The 24252-nt window shown below is 45.7% G+C and overlaps 4 protein-coding genes across 5 annotated transcripts; 2 read left to right on the top strand and 2 right to left on the bottom strand.

Annotated features, from left to right (window-relative positions):
• Positions 1 to 59: 59 nt before the first annotated feature.
• LOC115767369 (ataxin-1-like) lies at positions 60 to 1139 on the top strand. Its single transcript, XM_030711628.1, has 3 exons — positions 60 to 407; positions 479 to 701; positions 763 to 1139. Exons 1-3 carry the CDS (start codon positions 373 to 375, stop codon positions 1078 to 1080), a joined length of 576 nt encoding a protein of 191 aa, XP_030567488.1. The 5' UTR covers positions 60 to 372; the 3' UTR covers positions 1081 to 1139.
• A 433-nt stretch (positions 1140 to 1572) lies between these two features.
• On the top strand, positions 1573 to 19236 carry LOC115767344 (serine/threonine-protein kinase Smg1). The gene is made up of 9 exons (XM_030711595.1): positions 1573 to 1871; positions 1926 to 2304; positions 2368 to 4630; positions 4929 to 8375; positions 13420 to 13754; positions 14208 to 15603; positions 16666 to 17640; positions 17718 to 18066; positions 18126 to 19236. The coding sequence occupies exons 1-9, from the start codon at positions 1574 to 1576 to the stop codon at positions 18323 to 18325; spliced, it is 9642 nt and encodes a 3213-aa protein (XP_030567455.1). The 5' UTR covers position 1573; the 3' UTR covers positions 18326 to 19236.
• LOC115767346 (D(1) dopamine receptor) lies at positions 9293 to 11698 on the bottom strand. The gene is made up of 2 exons (XM_030711596.1): positions 11048 to 11698; positions 9293 to 9985 (listed from the first exon to the last, which is right to left on the bottom strand). The coding sequence occupies exons 1-2, from the start codon at positions 11575 to 11577 to the stop codon at positions 9301 to 9303; spliced, it is 1215 nt and encodes a 404-aa protein (XP_030567456.1). The 5' UTR covers positions 11578 to 11698; the 3' UTR covers positions 9293 to 9300.
• Positions 19237 to 21192: 1956 nt separating the features above from the next.
• On the bottom strand, positions 21193 to 24249 carry LOC115767380 (E3 ubiquitin-protein ligase znrf2). Of its 2 annotated transcripts, XR_004018373.1 has the most exons (7): positions 22929 to 24249; positions 22735 to 22861; positions 22564 to 22659; positions 22390 to 22495; positions 22238 to 22310; positions 21785 to 21877; positions 21193 to 21689 (listed from the first exon to the last, which is right to left on the bottom strand). XR_004018373.1 is itself a non-coding variant. In XM_030711640.1 (6 exons), the coding sequence occupies exons 1-5, from the start codon at positions 23445 to 23447 to the stop codon at positions 22253 to 22255; spliced, it is 906 nt and encodes a 301-aa protein (XP_030567500.1). In that variant the 5' UTR covers positions 23448 to 24249; the 3' UTR covers positions 21195 to 21689; positions 22238 to 22252. The 2 variants fall into 2 exon arrangements, 1 of the variants encoding a protein (XP_030567500.1); XM_030711640.1 differs by lacking the exon at positions 21785 to 21877 and having other exon boundaries at positions 21195 to 21689.
• Between the last annotated feature and the right edge of the window lie 3 nt (positions 24250 to 24252).

Below are 24252 nucleotides of genomic sequence, written 5' to 3'. Positions count from 1 at the left end.
GAGAGAAGGCGCCTGGCGCAACAGCCAAATCGGCGCCGGCTGTCGACTGCCGCTGAGCGAGCCAATACAATGGCTGTTAAGCGGAAACCTAGGTAGCACCACGGGCGGTGCTCGGCGTTAAATTGAAAAACTGTGCCCATTGTCGCGTACCTGTTGCTACGAGCAGATTATTTGTCAGATGGCGTAGGTGCGGTGGGTCAGGTAACCAGTGGCATGGGCAACGGTCATGAGTGGGTGACATTCCTGGAAAGCCCATGGAAAGCACCACATTCAATTGAATGAATTGAGTGGCAAAAAGCGACATAAAATCCGCTCTCAACTGAACAGTCTTCAATCGCAACTGAAGCGAACAGGTCGTCACGTCTACGCATCATGCAGCAGGAAATCAGGCAGCATCCATTCAAAATGTGAAGAGCAATTGGGCTGTATTTAAAGAAATTTGCATCACAATTAATCGTTAAATTCAATTCAATTGCAGCAATCCAAACATGGAGTCGAGCGCCTGCTTTCGACGGGGCACTTGCATCGAGCTGTCAACAGGTGTATTGCGTCGCGTGGAGGATCTACGCACCGAGGACTTCATTCAGTCGGCGCTGCGCAGCCAGCACTTTGACTTGAAGGAGGCGACGGTCGTTAAAATTGACAGAACATCAACGCATATCAACAATATAACCTTTAGCTATGATACGCAGCATATGAAGGTGGGTGCATTTCAGTGCAGTGGTATTGAGTTGAGTTCATTAATGAAAGTTGATGTTTCAGGTTCACATGGAGGTGGCATCGGCCCATCCGCTGTTTGTCTACGGTCAGGGCTGGGCCTCCTGCAATCCGCAATTGTCGTTCGAGCTTTACGAATTAAAGTGCCAGCAATTGCAGGTAGGCGACATTTGCCTATCGCTGGTGGCACACGAGCAACCACCGCCAGCCCCTGAGCTCCATCCGACACCACTGGACGTACCTTATGCATTCGAGGCTAACTGCCAAGCCGCAGCGCTGCCCAAGCATCCCTATCAAGTGTACGCAGAGATGGCGAACCTTGTGGCAGCCTATACTCAACATTTGATGGGCAAAATGAAATAACTAAAAGTGTAAAAAGTTCAGTATTCATATATTAACCGTGTATTCACATATATCTATTAAATAATAAAGTCAAAACTATAAATATAATTAGTTAAGTTGTTAATAATACTCAACCAACATTTTTTTTAAACAACCGTCCTATTAAGCAGGAAAATGGGAAGAGTCTCAATATGCATATAAAATATTATTATTACTTATTCTATTCACATATTCTGATTTAATTTGCCAATAGTTATAGTTTTTTTAACCTTTTTTATTATTACACTTATAATTGTATTTATAAATATTTTCAAATAACCGCGAACTTTGCTTGCGCGGTGCTGTTATCGATAGTCACCAAGAAAAACAATCGATATTTGAGTGTTGAGCATTATTTAAGATATATCGGCGATTTAAGTGTGGACACACTGCTTGTCAATGATTGACATCTCTATGAACTGAACGTGAAACCCAAAAACAACAAAAACAATTCGGTGGCGCAAATTTTATATATATGATCACCAGTCGTGGTGGCCTTTCAATGAAAAGCGCCGCTTTACCGCTGGATAATTGCAATAACGCCGACGAGGATGCATCTATGTTAACCGATGTATCTGGCCACAATAGCAACAAAAGCGACGGCAGCAACCACTATGGGAGCAATAACAACAACAACATTAATATCAACGAAACAACGTTGTGGTCAAAAGCACACGATATGCAGGCGTCGTCAGCTAATGCTAACCCAGTGCTGCGTAATATAAACAATGATATGACAAAGGGCATTACGCGTAAATCGCATCAATGCAAGAGTAAGTGCAACTGTGCCCAACTCTAATTTCTAGCTAAACAATCCAATATTTCAGTGCAATTCACCAATGCTAATGATCGTGATGGCAAACTGGGCACAGATGACCTGCGTATGTCCAAAATCATGCGTCGCCTGCAAAACGAAACTAGCCCAGCGGCTGCTCTTGAACTCTGTGCCAAACTGGAAATGGCCGTACGCACTCCGATCAATGTTGGCTACCTCACGCGCTCCTTTAATGTCATACTGGATGGGATGCTGTCGTTATTTAAGCAATGCCCGCCACCGGTGCTGGACGAGTGCAGTAAAACGCTTGGACTGATTGGGTATATTAATCGAATGTCATATCCCATCTACGAGGAGTTCATTGTGACGAACTATAGGACAAATAAACGCTTGCAAAAGTATTTAATTGTTGCGCTACGCACGACGCTAAGGTGAGTGTCCTTGGAGTCCACGAATTGCCCGCAACCACGTCCACGTTTTGGCATTGTTTTTAGCTGCGACACAAAATGCGATCTGCACATTTTTTCGGAGAAGATAATGCTCATGCTTAAGGACTTTCTGGAGGGCGCGGAGAGCCCCGACAGTTTTATGAGCATTAGCGCGTGCATTGTTCAATTCTCTCACAATTATCGCGATGCTTTCGAGTGCCATTTCACGGATGTGGTGGACATCATTATTGGCTGGCAACTGGAGATTGGCCAGCCCAAGCAACTCAAGTCCCACTGTGCCTACGTGCTGGAGCAGCTAACGCCGTACTTTAGCAAACAACTGGACTTTAGCTACGGCCTGTTAGCCCAATTTATTGAGGATATAACAGCACTGGACCCAACTGAGCGCCTTAGCGAGCGCATTGGCGCCTTTATTGGCGCCTTTAATTCGCTACTTAAGTGCCTTACCCGCATGCATATCACGTGCGAATCAATTGTTGGTCAGGCCCTAACACATCTCATCAAAATGATGCCCGACTTGCTGCAGCTGTCGGACAAGTGCGATGATGCTTTGATCAATATAAATGAACTCTTCTGCATTTGCCTACTGAATGGATATAAGGAACCGGAAGCTGCCACCTTAAGTCAGCTAATTCACATGCAGTTCAAGTATATACATCATTTGCCGGAGCCTCAGCAGCTGAGCTGCCTGTATCTGTTGTTGTGCACAGTGCGCAAGCTGCGCACACGTTTGCCCGCTGCCCTGGTGCAACTGATCTTCCAGGCGGATGCTGCACAGCAGCCATTTCTGGCGGACATCAGACTGCAAAACGAGACCACGGCGCACAAGCTGTTGTTGCGCACCTGCCAGGAGACGCTGCTGATTAAGAATGTGCCGCTACTGCAACAGGCCTACAAGCAGCTCGTGCAGGACGTGGACAACTGTGTGCTGCGCCTGGCACAGACGGCGGAACCGCAATCTGATTCCAGTGATGCCAACATTTTGCTCATCTTTCATTTGGCCGCCTTGGCGGCATTGGCCAAGCAAACATCCTCCATCATTGGCATGTATGCCTGCAAGCCATCCATACTGGAACTATTGATATGCAATTGTCGCGCTCGTGAGCTCAACATGTGGTCGAAGCATGCGGCCACTCATCATGCCATACTCAGCCTGCTCGTGGTGCATTGCCAGGCGAATCACAATTTTCGGAACAATTCGAGACTGCTGCGCGATGGCGACAACGAGAATGCGCACTCCGCTAGCTCCACATCGCCGACGGCGCACAGTTTTGGTCACATACTCAAGTTTCTGGCTAATTGTCTGGCGCAGGCGGCTCAGCTGGCGCCACTAAATCTTAAACAGCTGCTTGGATGGACAAAATCCTTGCTGGGCGAGTGCAGCACACGCTCCTCCATATTACTGCAGCATGCGGACTTCATTGGGATTTGCGAACACATTGCTAGCACGGCGGCCAAATATGCGCCGCTGGAAAGTGCCGTCTGCATACAAGCCGTGCTCGGCTATGGCACATCAAATCTAAGCCAGGAGCTGTTGCAATTGTATCGTGATACGGCTCTACAGCAGCTGCAGTCGCTCTCTAGCAGCGCCCATGCGGCCTACGCTCAGATCTATGCCCAGTTGCCGCTGAGCCTGACCATTGAGCGACGCATCACCGCTGGCATTGGCAGCAGTCACGTCTGCGTCTGGCAGCAGCGGCTGAGCCAGTGCAGTGCCCTGCGCGACATGGTCTTTCGGGATTTTGTGGAGCGTCTGCAGGCGCCGGAGCAGCAGCCGTTTGCCGACTGTCTGCGCGATCTGTTCATGCGCAGCTGCCAGGTAACGACGCTCGATGAACGCCAGGAGAAATTGACGCAGTGCACGCGTCGCTGCCAACGCTTGGCCGCCGCCTGGCTGCAGTTTGAGGCGGCGCGTTACTGTGTGGACCAGAAGCTGCGCACCACGCTGGGCAAGCCGCAGGACACGTTTCTCGCCTTCGAGGCAATCGTGATGCGCTATGCACGCCTTCTCACCGGCTGTGCCAAGGAGTGCGAACGTCAGACATTCGACGAGATGTCCCTGCAACAGCTGTCCAATACGCGCGCTAACTTGAGCATGCTGCTCGGCTTTCTGGACGCCCTCGAGAAGCTTATATACAATGCGGCCGAGGGCAGTGCCTTTGCTTTGCGCCCACCCGAGAAGCCAGTCGCCGCCTTTTTTCGCCTTAACAATCCCACCTGCCAGTCCTGGTTCAATCGTATACGCATCGGTGTCGTCATCATTGCCATGCACAGCCAGCAGCCGGAGCTCGTCATACGATATGCCCAGGTGAGCTTCTGTTACTACATTCAATACCCGAGTCGATCTAGTCGTCATTCTGTCTGTTGCTATTGAGACCTGTATCTTAGTCTAAAGGTTGTTGGTATGAGAAATTGCAAGTTCGACTTTTGCCAGATCGAAACTCTATATAAGTGTTTATAAAATCGGAGATGTAAAAAAGTTATAAACCGATTATAAGCCTGACCTAAACTAATTTTAAACCATTTTTTAAACCACTTTTGAATCAAATGTACAACTTTAGATGAAGTCAAGCTAACGCCCATTTCCAATTTGTCTCCCTGCACAGCAAATTCTGCTTACCCAAAAGACGCAGGACTGCACATACAGCCAGGCGATCGTATATTTGGCCTGGGCTTTCATCAGCTGCAGGGAATCGGATTCACTGCGTGGACTGTACGTGTGGGCGCGTTCGAAGAGCGATAAATGCTATAAGTGGCTGCAGCATGCAGCCGAACAGGCGGCCGGACGCAAGGAGCTGGCACTGGCCGGCTACAGAAATGTGCTGGATGAGGAGCAGGACGCGGAACTGGAGCCGTATACGCGTCAGTTTGTGCTGGCGCAGCTTTTCGATTGCCTGCACAGCACCGGCCAGTGGACACAGACTGTGGAGTTGAAGGCGCAGCTGAAGCGTGCCGGGGACAATGCATCGCTCAATCCCTTCCTGCAGAAGAGCAACTCGCAGCTGAGCGTGCTGGAACAGTTGCTGGCCAAAAATGAGTCAACATCGGATGAACTAAACGCTGCGCTTCACAACCTTAGCATTTGGCCCAGCGACAATGAGGAGCATGCCAGCTTCTCGGCCGGCTTTGTGCGCGAGAAACTCGAGAACATAGTACTGCAGCAGTCACTGGCCAGCGAGCACGAGCCATTCGAGCTGTCCAGCCCAGTGCAGCAGTTGCTGGACACCAACTGGCGCGAATGCCTGCTCAACTACAGCTGCGATCAGCAGCAATGGCAGCATCTGACGCTGCTCAAGCACATTGCCCAAAGGCAAGGCGGACAGCAGGAGCAACTATTGCTGTTGCCCCTGGACAGCAGCCGCAACGAGCAGCAGCAGCAGCAAAACATAACTAGCGGCTTGCTGTTGCGCTGCGTGGCCTGGACGCAGCTGTTGCGCAGCCACTGCAGCGTCGATAGCTTGGGCACACTGTATTTGGATACGGGCATGGTGGCGCGCGAGGAGGGCAACCAATTAACCTGCCAGGCCATGCTCGAGCTGTACTTTGGCCAGCCGCTAACGGACATCGCTGGTCGGCTGCTCAGCCAGTCGCTGGACACGAACAATGCCCAACTGCTGCGCGGCTACAGCGAGCTGACCAAGTGTCTGCATCTGCAGCAACAGCAGCAGCAGCAGCTGCTGCAGTGCAGCGAACTGAGTTCCATCAATGTCTGCGCTGCGCTCTGCCTGAATATACAGAAGCAGAAACAACAGCAGCAGCAGGTGTCAAACATGGGCGCCGAACTGCTTCTTACTCTCTCCGATTGGATAACGGCGCGCAGCTGCAGCGGCCTGACCACCAATCTGTCGACCAACATGCAACAGCTGCTGGAGCAGCTGCCGGAATGTCCGTTAACGCGCTGCACGGCCTCAACGACGAATTTGCCGCATGGTGAGCGGCTTGTGGCGCGTCTGATCAATGCCAGTTTGCAGCAACGTCCCAACAACGAGGAGGCGCTCATTGCGTATGGCAATTGGTGCTATCGCTGGGGCAAGAAGATTGTCGACAACGGCACTGTGCTCAGCCCGGCGGATATCAGCGCCATTGGCGAGGCGCTGGGCGGTCAGCTACCACTGGATGGTGAGACGCTGCAAGAGCTTTTGCATGCGCTGCGCATGGAGACCCAGTCGGGTAACAGTTGTGAACAGGACGAGCTGCAAACGGATGCACAGTGTGAGCTGCGGCTGCGACGTCTCGCCCTGCTGTCCGACAAGCCAGCCAGCGTGCTGGAGTCCATTGTGCGCATCTGGCGGCGCGCCATGTCCAATACCTTTGACTATTATAAGGAGGCGGCACGCTCATACTTTCACTACCTCAGCTTGAAGGCGGGCACCAGTCAGGATGTGGTGCAGCCATCCCAGCAACAGCAGCGTTTTCATGTGGATGATAGCAATATGGTGACCACAACGCTGCGCCTGTTGCGCCTCATAGTTAAGCACGCCAGCGGGCTGCAGGATGTGCTGGAGCAGGGCCTGAAGACAACGCCTATAGGCCCATGGAAAGTGATAATACCGCAGTTGTTCAGCCGGCTCAATCATCATGAGCCGTATGTGAGAAAGAGCGTTTGTGCGCTGCTCTGCCGTCTGGCGGAGAGTCGACCGCAGCTGGTCACCTTTCCGGCCGTTGTCGGCGCCAATCGAGAGCTGCAGGCCACGCCCATCAGCAATAGCTGTGGAAGCGTCAATGCAGCCGGCAGCAGCTGCAGCTATGCCATTTTGCTGGCCGCTCTGACCAAACAATCGCCCGAGGTGGTGCAGCATGTCCAGCTGCTGGTGAAGGAGCTGCGTCGCGTCTGCCTGCTGTGGGATGAGTATTGGATACACTCGCTGGCGCACATTTACAACAGCTATGTGGGCCGTGTCAATGGTCTGGCCAGCGACTTTAAGACGGACGATCATGAGGGTAAACAGAATCGCTTCAACAGTTGGCGACCTCAGTTGCTCAACGATATGGAGGCCCTGGTTGCGTTTACGGCGCGCGAGCCTGAGACTAGCTACGAGCGCAGTTTTAAGCGGCGTTTCGATGCAGCTATTAAGAGCACACTGGACGCACTGCGTCATCGTCCCTATCCGGAGGCCTGGGATAAGCTGAAGCAGCTGTATCATGTGCTGCAGTCGAACATGTTGCGCGGCACGAGCAACACACTCAAAATGCAGACAATCAGTCCCGTGCTGTGCGATATTGGACGCATGCGCATATCGATGCCTGGCTTGGATGCGCAAGATCAACTGCAGCCGGTCCTCATTGAGAGCGTGGAGAGTGCGGTGTGCATTCTGCCCACCAAGACGAAGCCCAAGAAGGTTGCCTTCTATGGCAGCAACGGTCAGAAGTATACGTTCCTGTTTAAGGGGCTGGAGGATCTGCATCTGGACGAGCGCATAATGCAGTTTCTGTCCATATCGAATGCCATTATGGCCAGCAAAAGTGATACGCCCTACAGTTGCTATCGAGCCCATCATTACTCTGTCATACCGCTGGGTCCACAGTCGGGTCTGATCAGCTGGGTGGATGGGGTGACGCCCCTTTTTGCATTGTACAAGAAATGGCAACAACGCCAGCCACAACCGCCGACGTCTGCCTCATCGCGCCGCCTAACCGATCTCTTCTACAACAAGCTATCCCCGCTGCTGGCCAAGCACAATATGCTCGTGAGCGATCCCCGTCGCCAGTGGCCGCTCTCGGTGCTCCGTCAAGTGCTTGCCGAACTAACGCAGGAAACGCCCGCGGATCTGCTGGCTCGCGAACTTTGGTGTCATGCGGGCAGCGCCGCCGAATGGCGTCAATCTGTGCGTCGTTATACTAGCTCCATGGCCGTCATGTCTGTCATTGGCTACGTCATCGGGCTGGGCGATCGTCATCTGGACAATGTGCTCATCAATCTGAGCAGCGGCGATATCGTCCACATCGACTACAACGTCTGCTTTGAGAAGGGTCGCACCCTACGCATACCGGAGCGTGTGCCCTTCCGCCTTACCCAGAATATGGTTCACGCCTTTGGAATAACGGGTATTGAGGTGAGTGAACACATTCCTGTTATTATTACAAGATCTTGGTTCCTTAGTGTTTCAGCATCTTAAAAAAAACCTCTTAGCATCTAAGAACTTAGATGTTGAGATCTGATAACTTATGATGTTGGCTCTTATGGACGAGAGCTTAGGATCTAAGATCTTAGGATGTTAGATCTTAGGAGTCTAGATTTTTGGATCTTAGATCTTCGATCTTTAAGGTCTCAGGATCTTAGATCTTATAATCTTGGTATCGCAGAATCATAGATCTGACGCTAAGGTGTTGGGTTCTTAGTCTTAGGATCTTGGACCATTAGATCTAAGGATCGCTGTATCGTAGATCTCAGAGATCTCTTGGGATATAAGTTCTTAGCATCTTAGATCTCAGCCTATATCTGAACTTTTTAAAAATGGTTATGGTGCAAGATATATACAATGCTCTGAATGAAGTTTTGAAGTGGTTTTACGTACCGAAGACTCGTATATTCTGCTCCGAACTTATTTATTCCTGAGAATAGAACATCTGGAGCTGTTGTCGCTCGCATTAGATTGCGAATGTTCAATTAAAATGAAAAACAATCAACTCATAAGCGCAAAATTTTTTATAGTTCTCATATTTCGAGACGCCTCGCTTTGGGTTTTAAATTTCCATAACTCATTTTCAGCTTATTTAGAAGTCAATAAGTTGTTGGTATAACATTTGTTACAATTCTCGCCTTTCGATCGTTTCATTAATTGGAATTTCTTGGGTTGAAGGTAACATATATATTGTTTAAAGCCGTCCCCCTTTCTAGTTACTGTCCCAACTCCCCTTGGAGTCGGGTCAAATGCAAATAAACTGGAACTGGAGCTCCTCCCCCACTATGCTGAAATTTTCCCAGACCCAGATCTTTGTTTCAGTTCATGTTTTGCTCCCATTCATTCTGCATTTGGTTTATTGATTTATTGCGCCCCCTGGCACTGAGTTAAGGGTTTTTTTTGTAGGCTCGTTAGCTTTTATCGCTGGATAGCTGTTGCTATCGATGCGCTGCTTAACGCTGTCCGAGGGCAAATGCAGCTCCAGATCGGCGTCGACGCGACAGCAGCTGGCGGACTTACAGCACAGTGTTTTGGCAAAGGCCCTCCGAAAGCCGGCATTCTTCCATGAGTAGATAATGGGATTGAGTGCCGAGTTGGCCATGGCCAGCGAGAAGGCCGCCTTGTAGATCATCGAATTGCTGCGGCAAACGCGGAACAGCTGGGCAATCGCCACACAGAAATAGGGCAGCCAGCAGAGCGTAAAGCAGCCCATGATGAACACCACAATCTGGACGCTCTTCCAATCCGGATGCAGCATGCTGTGGCTGCTGTGCGTGTTGTAGACCACCGACTGGCGCAGCCGCTTCGCCTGCTTGGATGCCTCGCGCATAATGCGCCAGTATAAGACCAGCATGCATATCCAGATGATAACGAATCCTGGCGTTATAATGCCAGCCACATACCACGGTAGCAGCACCTCGTCGAACTCGCAGCCCTGCGCCTCCGACCATTTGTTCCAAAAGATGGGTATCAGCGCCACCAGAGCGCCCACACACCAGTTGCACGTGATGATCAAGTAGGCCACGCGACGTGTCATATAGCTGGGAAATTGAATGAGATTCGGGTTTTGGTATGGATTAGTCATGTGCCCAATTAGCAGGGGCATATTAATTAAGGTACTTGGATTCCAGCTCAAAAGCTGATATGGCAATAAATAGATAAGAAATACACTTAAAAAGTATTTAGCAAAAATATAATAGAAGCTTCCAAAGGCTATAGAGCACATCATTTATATTCCCTACTCGTTTCTAGAATATAGAGCTGTCGGAAACTAGGAAAAAGGAAGACATAAAACAACTGTGGGCTAAAATACATAAAATAAATCGCAAAAAAAGCACAAAAAAACGATAAGAACAGAATATGGAAGATAAGAAATGCAGTTAAATGGCAACTAAAAGTGCTCCAATCGGGTGTGCTGGACTAATTGATGCCCTGTACTCAATGCTTTCATTCTCTGAGAACATTTAATTTTAATTGTTCGATCCTTAAGTAAATTTTTGAACTGAAATATGGCATTCAAATGTATGAGTTTACCGAAAATCAACCTCATTCCGCACAGATACAATTTGAGGAGCAAATGTTCAAGATCTTGGCAATCGATATTTATCGATTTTGGGGAAGCAATTTCAGAAGAAAATAGGGCAAGGGAAAGGGAAGAAGGGAAGCTATATATGCTTGGTTAGTTATTCCATATTCCATATTCTCATATGCCAAGATCGATTTTGTGGAAACTATGAGGGGAGGGTTACGAAAAGTGAAATATTCTTGATTAGTTATTCCATATTTGTTGTTTTCAGCTCTTATATGCCAAGAGCCAGAGCTTAGTCGATATTTATCAGTCTTGTGAAAAATTCAAAAATTTAAATATTCTAGAATCGATATTTATCGATTTTGTAGAATTGTTTCAGCTATCGTATCAAAAGATGAACTTGTTTGTTTTATATACAAGTGTCTGCATTCCAAATACAAATTCTAGCCCCAATAGTTTTGAAAGACGAGTAGACTACTTGGATTGAATTGGATCGGCTGTTGATTCTGATCATATGAACGGCTGAAGAGGAAGATAGCAAGGTAGTCCTGGGGTTTGAACCTCTGCTACTTACCGTCTATAGTGCAGGGCGTACATGACTGCAATGTAGCGATCGACGGCGATCGAGATGAGCGTCAGTATGGAGACGCAGCAGGCGCAGATGAATAGAAAGAAACGGAACAGGCAGAAGCCGCGCAGCCTGCCCAGATCCAAGCCGTTGCCCATGTAGAATACCACATGATATGGCAGTGCGATGCCCACAATGAAATCGGAAATGGCCAATGAGAGTATGAATATATTCGATATAACCGAGCGTAGATTCCGGCAAGTGCGCACCGCGACAATTGTGAGTGCATTGCCGACCAGTATAAAGACAAAGATGATGGCATTGATGATCAGCCAGAGCAACAGGCCAGCACCAATGTGCTGCTGCTGCTGTTGCTGTTGTTCCTCCTCCTGGAGCAGATCAACAGGTGTTGTGGCATTAACTAAGGTATCCTCAAATTGCTGCGTACCATTAATGCCTAACAATGTTAGGCTGGCATTCTGGCTTAGCCAATTGTGGAGCAGCTGTGCGCTGCTCTCGTACTCCTTGCTGGCCATGACAACCGCACGACCCACGAACCACGACCCACACGACGTTTCGGGAATCTCCCACACGCACAACACACCTGCACACACACACACGCACACACCAGAAATAAACGTCAACAGCAGCTGGTTAAATCACGTCCCCTACACGAAGCGCGACTACGAAACGCACTGAGCGCCAGTTTTTAGCAATCTGCCAGCGGGTCTGGGCCCGCACCACATGGGGCAAGGACTTTGCTGTTCAGCCATTGCAATTCGTGGGCGTCGTTTGTTTACGTTTCGGTTCGCTATTATCCACTGCGCCAACTGATAACACACGGCGACCAGATCCAGCGTGAGAAACGCAATCCGCGTTGATAAGCCCGACCACATTTTCAGCTACCCTACAGCCAAATGTGGTATTCCCGCAGCTCGCAGAGCCCAACACTTGCCTAGCCATTTTTGTTTGTTGTTTTGTAGGGCATACTGCATGTTCGACTCGGTTGCCATATTGCCTGGTGCCTGCTACCTGGTGGGGTACATGATTATTAACTATCTAATGGCTGACACATTTCAATAGGTTTGCCATATCTACAGGTATTCGTATACGTATTTTTAGCACTTCACAATTAACCCTAGGTGAGCCGTGGAGCTTACATCTATTAGGGTATCAAATGACATGATTTTATTTAGATAAGTTGCAATGCTTTGCGGCTAATTCATTTACATTTTTGTATAATTGGGCTGGTTTTTCTATTCTTTTTGTTTTAGACAAGCTCATGTTAAAGTTTATGTTAGTTGGCAGCCAGTTCGATTTCTGAGTCATTGACTCTCTAGCAAGTTTTTTTGACTGAAATAAAATGGACTTTGGGTGCACTGTAAACATAACTGAAGGTAAAACCTATTTTATGAGTTAAAGATATTTATCCTCCTTATAACTTAAGTTCCCAAATGCATTAGAAGAGGCAGCCAGTTGAACCTGCATTGCATTTACAAGTACTTTTTGTTTTCATGTGCTTCTCAAAGAAATGTTTTAATTATTTTGGGTATCGTATTTCGTTTAATTTTTAAAAAGCCTCAAACCTCTTGGCAAACATTGCCCGGTGTTGCCATATGTTGCATATAATGTAAGCTGGCAACGCCGTAATGTCAGCTAACACTATCAGTTGGATTAACCAGCTTCTAAATTGACAGATAAATCAGCTAACAGAAGAGAAATGCAAACAAGTTTGACAAGGCACACACAAAACATTTCAAGGCTAGCTACCCGGCAAATATTTGCCAGCTGCTAAAACTAGCTTGCAAATAAACAAACAAACCAAACAGATTTCACAATATGTTCAACAGTTAACCCATGTGCGGAAATTTAGTCTTTTGGCAGACGCGTCGTATGAGCTATATTTGCAACTCCTATTTTTTATGATACCCAATCATTTGGTCATCCCAACGTCGGGCCATAGAAACAGCCACAAATTACGCACAATTTCAAAGTTGAAATAAAACAAATGCTGCAATCAACAATTGTCAGCCACGATTACAGGCGCCCTATAGCTGTGCATATCTGTGTATCAATATATATATATATCCATAAACACAAATATAGATATAGCATATCATAAAATCAGCAGTTGTAACAAGAGTCTATATAAAAATGTTTTGGCTGTCGCTTTACGACAGCGACTATGTCAATGGGTGCAATTTGTATCTTTTAGATACGCGTAACGATAAACGCGATTTGTGTGACTTTATTTACGAGTCTATCTGCGAATCGGTATCAATTTACGATCCCTAGCATATTTCATAATCCGCCTTGTTTTTTATACACTTATATATATATATATATATATATATAATATATATATATATTTTTTTTAGGGCGCCTACCGTCTGGGCTGCGAGTACGTGCTCAAGGTGATGCGCAAGGAGCGCGAAACGCTGCTCACCCTGCTCGAGGCCTTCGTCTACGATCCGCTGGTCGATTGGACGGTCAACGATGATGCGGCTGCACTGCGTCGTGCCATCAACGCCAAGCCCGTTGTCGCTGCCTCTGCCTGTGGCGCAGCCGCAGCCACAGCCTGTGCCGCCGGCTCTGGTGAGATGAAATTGCATAAGAAGGACAAGTCAAAGAACAAGTCGCACGACTGGGATGCCAAGCGGCGACACTTTGTGGGCAAGCTCAAACAGTGCCAAAAGTTTTGGGCCAAGTACAAGTGAGTAATCGTGTAAGGTCCGGGTCTCTTCACGGCCAATAAATACACTATCTATACTAAGTATACCATGAGTACAAGAAATATCGTCTAGTATTTGTAATTTACTTTCCGATAACTCTGTTAATAAATATCGATTTGAAAACGGTATTTAAGCATCGTAGACTATCAGAGTTAATGAAATCAAATATGTTATATGATAGACAGATTCAAAATATCCTTTTCAAGCAGGAGCAATAAATCGATATTTATCGATTTTGGATAAATCTGAAGGTTCTAGAAGAAGATAGACAAAAGCAAGGAAACAAACAATCAATTTTATTCCATATTTGAGTCTTAAGTCCTTAGGGACTCACATCTGTTCAGCTCTTTATCCTTTAGGAAGACGAATACGCCTGCTTTGGCTTGTTCAAAACATTTGCTCGACTTCATTATACCCTCTTTTATTCCACCCAGGCTGGAAATGCTGCCACAGCTAACGGACATGGTGCAAGAGATTGAGAAACTGCAGCAGATCCAAACGCAGCGCCAGTCCACGGAGCAGGAGCTGTTGAAGCTGAACCAGCGAAGCGCTCTGATAGCCGAAATCAATTCCCTGGGCACGGCCATCGAAAGTCACAGCTTCAATACGGCATCGCCGCGCTATGCCGCCAAGCTGTTTCACTCGGAGATGCTGGCTCGCCAGGCGAAACTGCGTCATGTGGACTATGAGCTGGTGCAGTGCCTACTCGCCAGCTATGGCCAGTGCCTGGAGCAGCAGCATCTGGCCGAATTCAATGTGCGTCTCATTCAGTTCAAGCTGGAGGGCAGCAGCTGGCATAATGAGTATCTGGCCCTGGTGGAGCTGGTGCAGTGCCATCTGCCGCCACAAACACTGGAGAGCTATGACAGCACACGCAGCCAGCTGGACGAGCTATTCGGCCGGCTCAATGATCTGGGCCTGCAGTGTGTGGAGCACATGCAGCAGTATGCGGCCATCATGGCCTACTATCCGGAGCAGCGGCAGCGCGAGAACATCTATGTGCGCTTCCGCGACACCTATGCAGACTATTTGCAGAATGGGGAGACCAGCAGCTCCATGACGGTGACTCTGGCAGACATCGATGCCGCCAACAAGCTGAGCGCTGCCCAAACCCTGGAGTCGGTCTGGATGGATCTCAACTGCCAGCTGCATCAGTTGACGCAGCACTTTGCCAACCAGCAGGCCCTGGCGCAATCGCAGACGCCCTCGCACTCTCTGCTGGCGGCGATTGGACAGAGCGGCTGGAGCCAGACGCTGCTCAATGCGGCGCTCAACCGCAGCCTGGACGAGGCGAACAGCGTGTTTAGCGGCTACGAGCAGTCGGCTCTGAATGCCCAGGATCCGAAGTTGACGCAGCATCAATTGCAACACATTCAGCTGGTGCGCTCCATGTGCCAGAGCGTTGTCGAGCCCATGGAACAGGCCAATGATCCGCTCAGCCAGCTGCAGGATGTGCTCGCCGCTCTCATACAGCTGCAGCATAGTTTCGAGCACGATCTGCCCGCCAGCCTGTTCCGCCTGTTGCTGCTGTGCCCCAACCTGGATCAGCTGGACGTTCTGCTGCAGCTAAGCAGCGAGACCTTGGGCAAACGTTATCAGCTAGCTATATCACAGCAGCAGCAGCAGCCGGAGGAGCAGCAGGAGCTGTCAAAGGAACAGCAACAGCAGCAGCAGCTGGCAATTCCCTCAGCTTTGGAGCAGCAGTTCATGCAGTCCCTGCAGCCCGCCTACGAGCAGTTCGAGCAGCTCACCAAAGCGTTGGAGCGCATGGCGCGCAACATTAAACTGATTATTGACGATTTCCAGGATGTGCAGACACAGCAGTACATGGTGAGTGACATAACCTAATTGCTATAATACGCAGGTTTTCGATTAATCCGAGCATATTTACAAATTAAAGCTTCTCAAAGGCTGCCCAAGCTCAATATTGATTTTGAGCCTTTGCTATGAGAAAGGCTTCATCTGACTCCAATTAAAAAGAATAGTTATTAGGCTCATTTGCAGTACTAAAAATAGAATTGTCTTATCTCAGATGAAAGCTCATTAAAGCTTTTAAGCGATCTGGTCAATCAGCTAAAAAATTATATAGATTAAAGCTGCTGTGCAATTCTTTAAGGCTTAATATTACATTCAGAGAGACTAAATTGACTATAAATTAAAATCTTTATATGCTTAAAATTTTAAATGAAAGCACATGAATGCTTTGCGTAAAAAATTGCTTGTCCTTAATTGACTTTTGCATGATGCGAAATGAGTTGCTTTGGACATACAATTAATCTCACCAAAAAGTAAAGTATTGTACATTTTTAAAGCACTTGAAAGCTTTAACTTAGTGACTAAAAGCAATTGTCAATCAATCAAGCAATCAAATGGATTAAATTAATTTAATTTACTTTAATTAAAGCTTGGGGATTAACAAAGTTAAAGTGAGAGAGGGAGAGAGGTATATAGGTAGAGGGAGAGAGAGAGAAAGTCGGTTAGTAGGAGGGAAAGTGAGGTAGTATCTATGAAAGAGACAAAGACAGAGATATATCACAAGAGAATCTATGCAATCTTACAGATATATGGATGACAGAGATACATGAAAATATATATATATCTGTCTATTCATATATAAAAGAAAGTATAATATAATGAAGATAAATAATCAGATTGGATGAGCTTTGCAAAGATAAATATATTTGTGCCTCGAATCGAATAACAATCAATAAGATGTCTGTCAAGTTTGGAAATAGGCAGAGGGACAGACTAATCTGGCTATATTGACTACAGAACATCGGATATTAATCCCATGCATGACGATAACTGACAGCGGCTCGAATAGAGGCCAAGGCCCTTGTCCTTAGCTAAAATAACAATTATATAAATACAATCTCTTGAAAATCCTTGCAGGAGCTCAACATACTTAAGTACGCCAGCAACCAGTTGGGCAACAGCTCCTTCTTTGAGCTCGTGCTGCAGACGCTGGCTGCCAGCAAGAGCTACGACGTGCGACTAATGTGTGGCCCATTGCTGGGCTTTGTGCAGCGTCTACAATTGGAGTACATCGTTGGTCTCGTGCCGTTGCTTTCGTATGCCTATTATACCAATTGCTGTGGCGCACGCGGCCAGGAGTTGCTTGCCGACAGCGAGTGTCCGGCGGATTTGCTGCAGCTGTGCGACGGCCTCTTTGCGGCACTGCAGTTGGAGGCGACACTGCAGCAGCAGCAGTGCGAGATTGCGCTGTTCAATCAGCGCATCGAGACACAGACGCTGATCGCATCGGCACACTATTGGGCCTATGGCGATTTGCTGGACAGCGAGCAGCTGCCCTGCGGCCACATCATAAGCCGGCAGAAGCTGTGCGAGGCCATCAGCCAGAACTGGCAGACCCTGGCCGAGAGTTCGTTGGCCATGCAGAGATTGCAGCGTCGGCTGGCATCACAGCTGGATCAGCTGCAGAGCCAGCGCAGCAACTGGAATCGGAATCACATCGACAGCCTGCTGCGCAACGAGCAGCTGCAGCATCAGCTGACCAGTGATCAGTTGGACGTGATTAATGAGCTGAGCAAATGCGCCAGTGCGCTGTGCAGCATGGAGCAGGTGGGCTTGGTTGTCGGACAGCAGCAAAAACTGCTGCTGGACAACATGGAGCAGTGGCTGCAAGCCCATCATCAATGGCAGGTATGCAATGCGCGTATTAGCGCCGTCGAGCAGGCCATTGTCCAGCTGCTGGATCCCGAAGGCGCCATCGATCAGTGCTGGGTGGAGAATGTGCAGGGTCTGCTCGAGGATTACACGTGCAAGGTGCAGCGCGAATTGTCAACGCTGGAGTTGGAACAGCAAAGCAGGCACCGTTACATATGCACGTTACTCAAGGAAATTCAGGTAAATCGTGCAACAATTTCCATCTAAAAGCCTGGCAAAACCACTGACAATGTTTTCTTCTTTTTCTTTCCATGCAGCGTCACCAGGAGCAGATGCCACGGGTTTACACACGCAGCCTGTGTGCCGATGCCGAGGATCAGGGCAAACTGGTACCGCTTGATGTGCAGCTGCTTTGTGGCCATGTGCGCGATTCCCAACGCACGCTCTTGAACTTCTTCCAGCGATTGCTGGATCTGCGAAAGGAGTTAAACAGCGAGCGACATAGTCTGCGCCACGACACGCTCTCCAATTGGCAACAGCAGTTGCATCTAATCGAGCAAATGGCCAACCACGATATGGATGTATTCTTTAGAAGCATTGACGACTATCTACAACATGCCGCCGAAGGCGAATCACTGCCATACGAAACTTTTACGCATAACAAGGGTAATCGCCACAAATGCCAACATGTTCCATCACAATCTCAACTTGCATTCCATTTTCAGGTGCAGCCAATCTGCACGAGCAGAAACGTAATGCATATGGCGTATCCGTTTGGAAGAAAATACGCATGAAACTGGAGGGACGCGATCCGGACAGCAATCAGCGCACCACTGTTGCCGAACAGGTGGACTATGTGATACGCGAGGCAACCAATCCGGACAATCTGGCCGTACTGTATGAGGGCTGGACGCCATGGGTCTAACACAACGGACATGCCAACAGTGGCAAACGGGCATATAAATCGCATAGATAACGCATTATGATCGGGGCTGACGACAGTGACTGGACTGGATTGGACTGGACTGGACGCTGCAAAGTGCAATGCCTGCTGTCAAATATCTATGTGTATATTTTAATATATATATGTATATATTGCATATATACACGTTCAGGCAGGCGTTAATTGCCGCTAAGGGGCGCAACGATCGGCGCGCTCCCATCCATTTCCACACACAGCCTGCCCATCCTAAAAGTATAGTTGATTTAACGACAGAACAAAAAAAAAAAACAAAACAAATGAACCATTGAACATGAAAGACACAAAGACAATATCGTTTCGGTTGCTTTCAAAGCTCAATGCGTTGCCCAAACGCCCACACCGCCGCCCACCCACAGTGCTGGGTGCTGAGCGGGTGGCGCCGAAGGATGCAGCGCCTCGTGGGGCTAGCACTTCGGAGCTCGCCCAAAATGTAAGCAACTCGACGGGCCTTGGAACAGTTCTCGCAGCCGCTGCAAATTTCAGATTTTAATTCATTTTAAGCACACACGCACACACACAACAACCCACAAGCATTCTTCTTTTTATTGAACTTTTAACCGCCCCTCGCAAAAGAAAGAGAGAAACGAAAAACCTCATATTATATATCATGTATTTAATTTTAAGCTTTGAAAATTTTTTAATTTAGGCTCTAATCGTTTTTACCTAACTATCCTATAGCCATACTATGAATACATTTCCCACACACGCGTACATTCATACATCAGCAGGCGTGGCGCATCTCTTGAGAGATGTGCTCCAGTTGGATTTGTTAATTCATTTCATTTACAGCCTAATTTTTTTTTTTGTTTATTAGTTTTTTGCGGTGATTAAATGCGATCTTCATTAACGAGTAATACACGATTAGTCTAATGTGTTTTAATTAGTTGGATTTTCGTTACTTCCCCGTCGATGGGTTGCAAGTCATCGAAGGTATTATCGATACATGTAAAACAACTTGCGTAGCAATTCTCTCGATTTGGCCAGAGGTAATTTTCCAAATTTATTAAATCAAAATTTGAAATTTTTTGTGAAAAGGCCCTAAATTGTAAAACCGTTAAAAAGACATAGTTTCTAAGCCAATTTATAAAATGCACAATATCTCGTTTCAACTTTCAGAAAAAGCATGTTTTGAGAACACAAATGGACACATACATATCTCCTGGCAAATGGAATCAGATAGATCAGCGAAAATCTAATTGGACCAAAAGGAGCGGATCAGATTGTTAGCAGCTGCAAGGTATTTTTCGCAAGGTATTTTTCGACCGCAGTCCGCCTAAAATCATTTTTTAATGCGTTCCTCCCAGGTATGTTTATCCATAAAATGGTTTAGATATAATCTTCAAATTTCTTTGAAAAAAAAGATCTAAGGATAGCTGAAATAGATCAGACGTTCCGAATAAATACAGGTTGAAAGCAAAATAAAATGATCCAGTTCGTAAAAAATGTTCGATTGGTAAAAAAAAGTGCCATCAGCGTGAATAAATGTATTTATATATAATCACTCATTTATTTCCTAAATTTTTTTGTTTTTATCTCAATTAGCTTTTTCCCATCGGTTGTCATTTTACTTGGTAATCATTCGTTTATCAATTACGATTATAATTTGTTGTTCTTGTTTTCCGTTGGATAGGGTGTAAAAAGTTTTAAATGTTCTTAATAGGATCAAGACATACTTGTCACCAGCTAATGCATTTTGTTTTTAGGTATTTGTTGCAAATCAACATTAACGTTATTGGGATTCTTGCTTACAGCTATTTTTGTTGTTATCTCTTTCTGTGTGTGTGCGTGTGTGTGTGTGTGTGTTGTGTGTATGTGTGTGTATGTATCTCAATGTATTTTACAAACAAGTACTATTATAAATGAAAATTCCAGCTATTTATAAATATTGTTTTCATTTGTAACTATTTTCTTATGTTCTCATTGTGTTTGTGTCGTGAAAATCATTTTTCAGTTAACGTTAATGTTACCTTTGCGGTTACGCTGAATGCGGAACGCTAACGCTATAGTTATACAATTATATGTTTATAATATGTACAGTATTTTAATGTATACATATCTATTTATTCATATAAATGTATGTACTATATACGTATATATATATAATTTACACAAAAACTTTACGAGCTGTCGTCATCCATTTCCGCCGCAACTGCGGCTAAGGAAAGTTGTTATTACAAAATAATAATAAAAAAGCAAAAAAAAAAAACCCGAACAGTAAATAATAGTATCGTTTTATATTCTATATATATATATATCTATATATGCATATGTATTTACGGCCCAGCTCGTAGGCTACGTTACGTTACGGCTTATGAATGCGGCTATTTTGTTTTTTGGATACCCTTTGTCTAGGACAGGAACTCCATTAGCCAGTTTTAAAACATGAAATACAGTTAATTGCCTTAAGCATTCGTTTGACCAGAATTTTCACATGACAGATGGTTCAATATTTGCAATATTTTCTCATTTTACATTGTTTTAAAAAAAATTTTTTTTTAGTCAAATTAACAATACAAACAGAATACAAGTATAACAAAAAAAAGTGGGTGTGTATAAAAATAATATAAATAGCAATAACTAATTTATGACATGGATAAACACAAAGAATTTGTAAAATTTGAAATAAAAAACAATGACATAAAGTGACATAGTAGTATATCAATTTTGTAAAGTAAGGCTTTCATCCTTTTTGTTTTTGGTTGCTTTGCTTTTGTGTACTAATTAAGCATAATTATTTATAGTGTGTGTTTGTTATGCTATTATCTTTTTATAGGTTTTTTAGTTGTTCTGTGTTTATCCTATTTTAGTTTGTTTTTTAAAATAATAAATACATACATACATATACATTACATTACAATTACATCATATCCATAGTACAAAATATAAAATTTAACATCACATTGGTTGACATTCTTTTGTTGGTTGGTTGGTTGCTTCGCTTTCATGCACTTTCATCATCATTAACTTTATCTTTACATCATTCTTAACATCGTGTTGATTTAGCTTTATTTGTTTCTTTTTTGTTTTGTTTTTGTTTTTTTTGTGGGTTGGTTGGTTTCGTTCACTTTTGTCCTTTGTCCTTTGTTTGTTGACGTTGCACTTTCTAGTTATGATAGCATTGTAAATTAATTTGTTTCAATTGATTTGTGTTTGTTTTTTTTGTGGATTTGCATAAACAGTCGGTCGGTAGGTCAAAACGATCGATCGCTCGATCCAGATTTTGCTTGTCGTAGCCTCTCCTCTCACTTCACTTTCCATTCCATTTAACAATTGATGATCTTTACAATGTTGGCTTTTTGTTGCTAACCTGCAAATATGCAAAACTACTGAGTACAACACACAACAGATTTTCTACTATTTATATATATATATATAATATTTATATATACACAATATACATACAAATGCTTGCTGAAAAGTCGTCTATCATCCAGTTTTGTTTATGGCACTCGCTCTACGCACTGCCCACTTAGACGTTAAACGACTTAACGAGCTCTGAAATACAAATACAATGCATTAAGAAGCATATATACAAGTACACATATATGCATGTCAAATGCCAACGCATGCATATGCATGTCTTGACGAGAGATACAAATTACATTGAGTTCCCAATATGACAAAGCTACATTCACATATCAATATGCACATTACATACACAAAAATAATACATTAAATATTAGCATGTTTGTATAGACCGCTTGACTGCTATATACAATTATTCATATCACTGGCGCATTTCAAGATGTGTTTGCCAAAACAAAAACCAAAAAAAATAATATATGATAGCTATTAATCAACAGTATATACACACACACACACACACACACCCAAATGATATATGTGGCTCTTTACCTAATGAGACTTTTACTAATCTCCTGGATGCTCGGGACAGGAGCGATTCACCTCAAACCAACGATCAATGCAGCTGCAAAATAGAAAGGAAATGTCCAGTATATAGCATATATATATATACACATCAATAATTGAACATTTAGCAGCCTCACCCTTTGTGGTATATGCATAGACATGGCAATCGAGCAATTGTATCACCTGGACTCAAGTCTTCAAGGCATATGACGCACTCGCCCTTGGCGTCCAATAATGTATCCTCTACAAAACATATACATTTAACATTTTATTTTGTTGTAAACATTTTGTGGCACTCTTGCACCGCATACCATTATATGAGAGTCTGGGTTTTGTTAGGCACATAACTAAATGGCATTCAATATCGTCTGGCAACACGAACTTATTGCACACGGGACACTTGATGCCTGCGAAGAGAAAAGGTAAATATACATATACACATATATATATATATATATAGTTTATTTAGGGATCGTTTTTACCATTGAAGGACCAAATGTGCGATGGTAGCGATGTCGCTGTGTAAACACGACCGATGCCATTCGCAGATGTTGCAGATGCGGCCATTGCGATGCTCTCAACGATATTGGCGCCGGTCATGGACATCTCCTGCACATGGAAAGAAAATAGCTCATTGTTAGAAGAGCGAGAGTCTCTTTGTGTGTGGGCAACTTACGCGTATTGAGTCACCAAAAGCGCGTCGCTGTTGCATGTAGCTTTGTGCGGCAGCCGATGAGCCGTTGTTGTTGCCGGCTGCCACTTGAAAACTATTGCTATTTGAATTAGCTGACACAGAGACTGAGACGGCGGGATGTGTGTGCGGATACGTTGTGGATCCCTGCTGTTGTTGTTGCTGCTGCTGCTGTTGTTGTTGTTGTTGTTGTTGTTGTTGTTGTTGTTGTTGTTGCTGCTGCTGCTGCTGTTGTTGTATATCTGGCACAGAGCTAAGGCTGCGAGCACGCTGTCGATCTATGGACGTGGAGTTCTGCTGATTATGATGATGGTGATAGACCTGTAGACCCGGCAGTGTGCGCAGCAAGTTAAAACCCTGACCGGCATCGCCGCCGCGGCCACCGACCGCTGAACTTTGCGGCGTTGTGTCGGTTGCGGTTGCACCCGTTGAGCTGCTGGAAAATGTTCTGGAGCGTGGGCTCTGCTGGCCGCTGGTCGCTGGTGTGCTTGCCTTTTGACCCATAGAGTTTGAGTTTGACTTTCTCGCACGGCCTCTGCCCCCCACTGGCCCTACGCCCCGCGATTGCTGATCGTTTTGTTATTTAAGCTTGCACTTTTCCACTTGCGCTCTCTATTGCAATTTTCGCTTTCGCTCTCAATGGAGTCACTCTCGCTCTCTCGTTCCGTTGTTTTGTTGCAGTTTTTTTTTTCTTTTCGAGCCGTCGTCTTTGTTTGCTCCTTCGTATTTTGCGCGTGTGTGTAGGTGTTTGCGTGCGTGCGTGTGTGTGTGTGCGTTCACATTTAAGGAAACAAAACAAATGACAGCAGCAGCAGACAACAATAGCAAACAAAGTTGATGTTGTGGATCAGGTTGGTGGGGGGTGGTGGGTCAGCAGCGGTGGCGGCGACGGGCGGCGTTGATAAACGCGGTATATAGATAAGTGTATGAGTGTTTATGTGCCTTGTGCCTTCGCCTGTGCAATGATGATGATAATGATGATGATGATGATGATGATGATTATTTGTAGAGAGGAGTGTATGCGTGTGTGCGTCAGTGTGTGTGTGTGCGGGTGCCAAAAGTGCGGAGCGTAGGGAGGGCGTTAATCGTACGTCGGTCGTCGGTGTCAGTGTCGGTGTTGGTTCTTGGTGTTGGTGTCCGTTGTCGGTGCGTAGTTGACTATTGTTGTTGTTATTTTTATACCGAAAGCCAAAAAATAGTCGTGGACTGTAACTATGCCTAATCCGCTTGATTACCACTCGCAATTTAAATTACTGTTTCCGTTTTCTCTATTTTATTTTTAACATCTCCGTTTTCGTTTTATGTGTAC

Source organism: Drosophila novamexicana, unplaced genomic scaffold, assembly GCF_003285875.2.
Source record: "Drosophila novamexicana strain 15010-1031.04,08,12 unplaced genomic scaffold, DnovRS2.1 tig00001385-arrow-arrow-pilon, whole genome shotgun sequence".
Classification (NCBI taxonomy): Eukaryota; Metazoa; Arthropoda; class Insecta; order Diptera; family Drosophilidae; genus Drosophila; species Drosophila novamexicana.
The sequence above is the reverse complement of the archived record's forward strand: the minus strand, read 5'-3'. Positions and strand labels throughout refer to the sequence as shown.

What these genes read in the sequence shown, in the direction of transcription:
- LOC115767346 (XM_030711596.1), bottom strand. Translation starts at nt 11,577, where the DNA reads ATGGCCAGCAAGGAGTACGAGAGCAGCGCACAGCTGCTCCACAATTGG. An exon ending in TACGCCCTGCACTATAGACG is followed by an intron (nt 9,986 to 11,047) that starts GTAAGTAGCAGA and finishes TCAATTTCCCAG; the next exon opens with CTATATGACACGTCGCGTGG.
- LOC115767344 (XM_030711595.1), top strand. Translation starts at nt 1,574, where the DNA reads ATGATCACCAGTCGTGGTGGCCTTTCAATGAAAAGCGCCGCTTTACCG. An exon ending in CGTTACTCAAGGAAATTCAG is followed by an intron (nt 17,641 to 17,717) that starts GTAAATCGTGCA and finishes CTTTCCATGCAG; the next exon opens with CGTCACCAGGAGCAGATGCC. An exon ending in AACTTTTACGCATAACAAGG is followed by an intron (nt 18,067 to 18,125) that starts GTAATCGCCACA and finishes TTCCATTTTCAG; the next exon opens with GTGCAGCCAATCTGCACGAG.
- LOC115767380 (XM_030711640.1), bottom strand. Translation starts at nt 23,447, where the DNA reads ATGGGTCAAAAGGCAAGCACACCAGCGACCAGCGGCCAGCAGAGCCCA. An exon ending in CTTTTGGTGACTCAATACGC is followed by an intron (nt 22,862 to 22,928) that starts GTAAGTTGCCCA and finishes TTCCATGTGCAG; the next exon opens with GAGATGTCCATGACCGGCGC. An exon ending in GCACATTTGGTCCTTCAATG is followed by an intron (nt 22,660 to 22,734) that starts GTAAAAACGATC and finishes TTCTCTTCGCAG; the next exon opens with GCATCAAGTGTCCCGTGTGC.
- LOC115767369 (XM_030711628.1), top strand. Translation starts at nt 373, where the DNA reads ATGCAGCAGGAAATCAGGCAGCATCCATTCAAAAT. An exon ending in AGGCAGCATCCATTCAAAAT is followed by an intron (nt 408 to 478) that starts GTGAAGAGCAAT and finishes ATTCAATTGCAG; the next exon opens with CAATCCAAACATGGAGTCGA. An exon ending in ATGATACGCAGCATATGAAG is followed by an intron (nt 702 to 762) that starts GTGGGTGCATTT and finishes TTGATGTTTCAG; the next exon opens with GTTCACATGGAGGTGGCATC.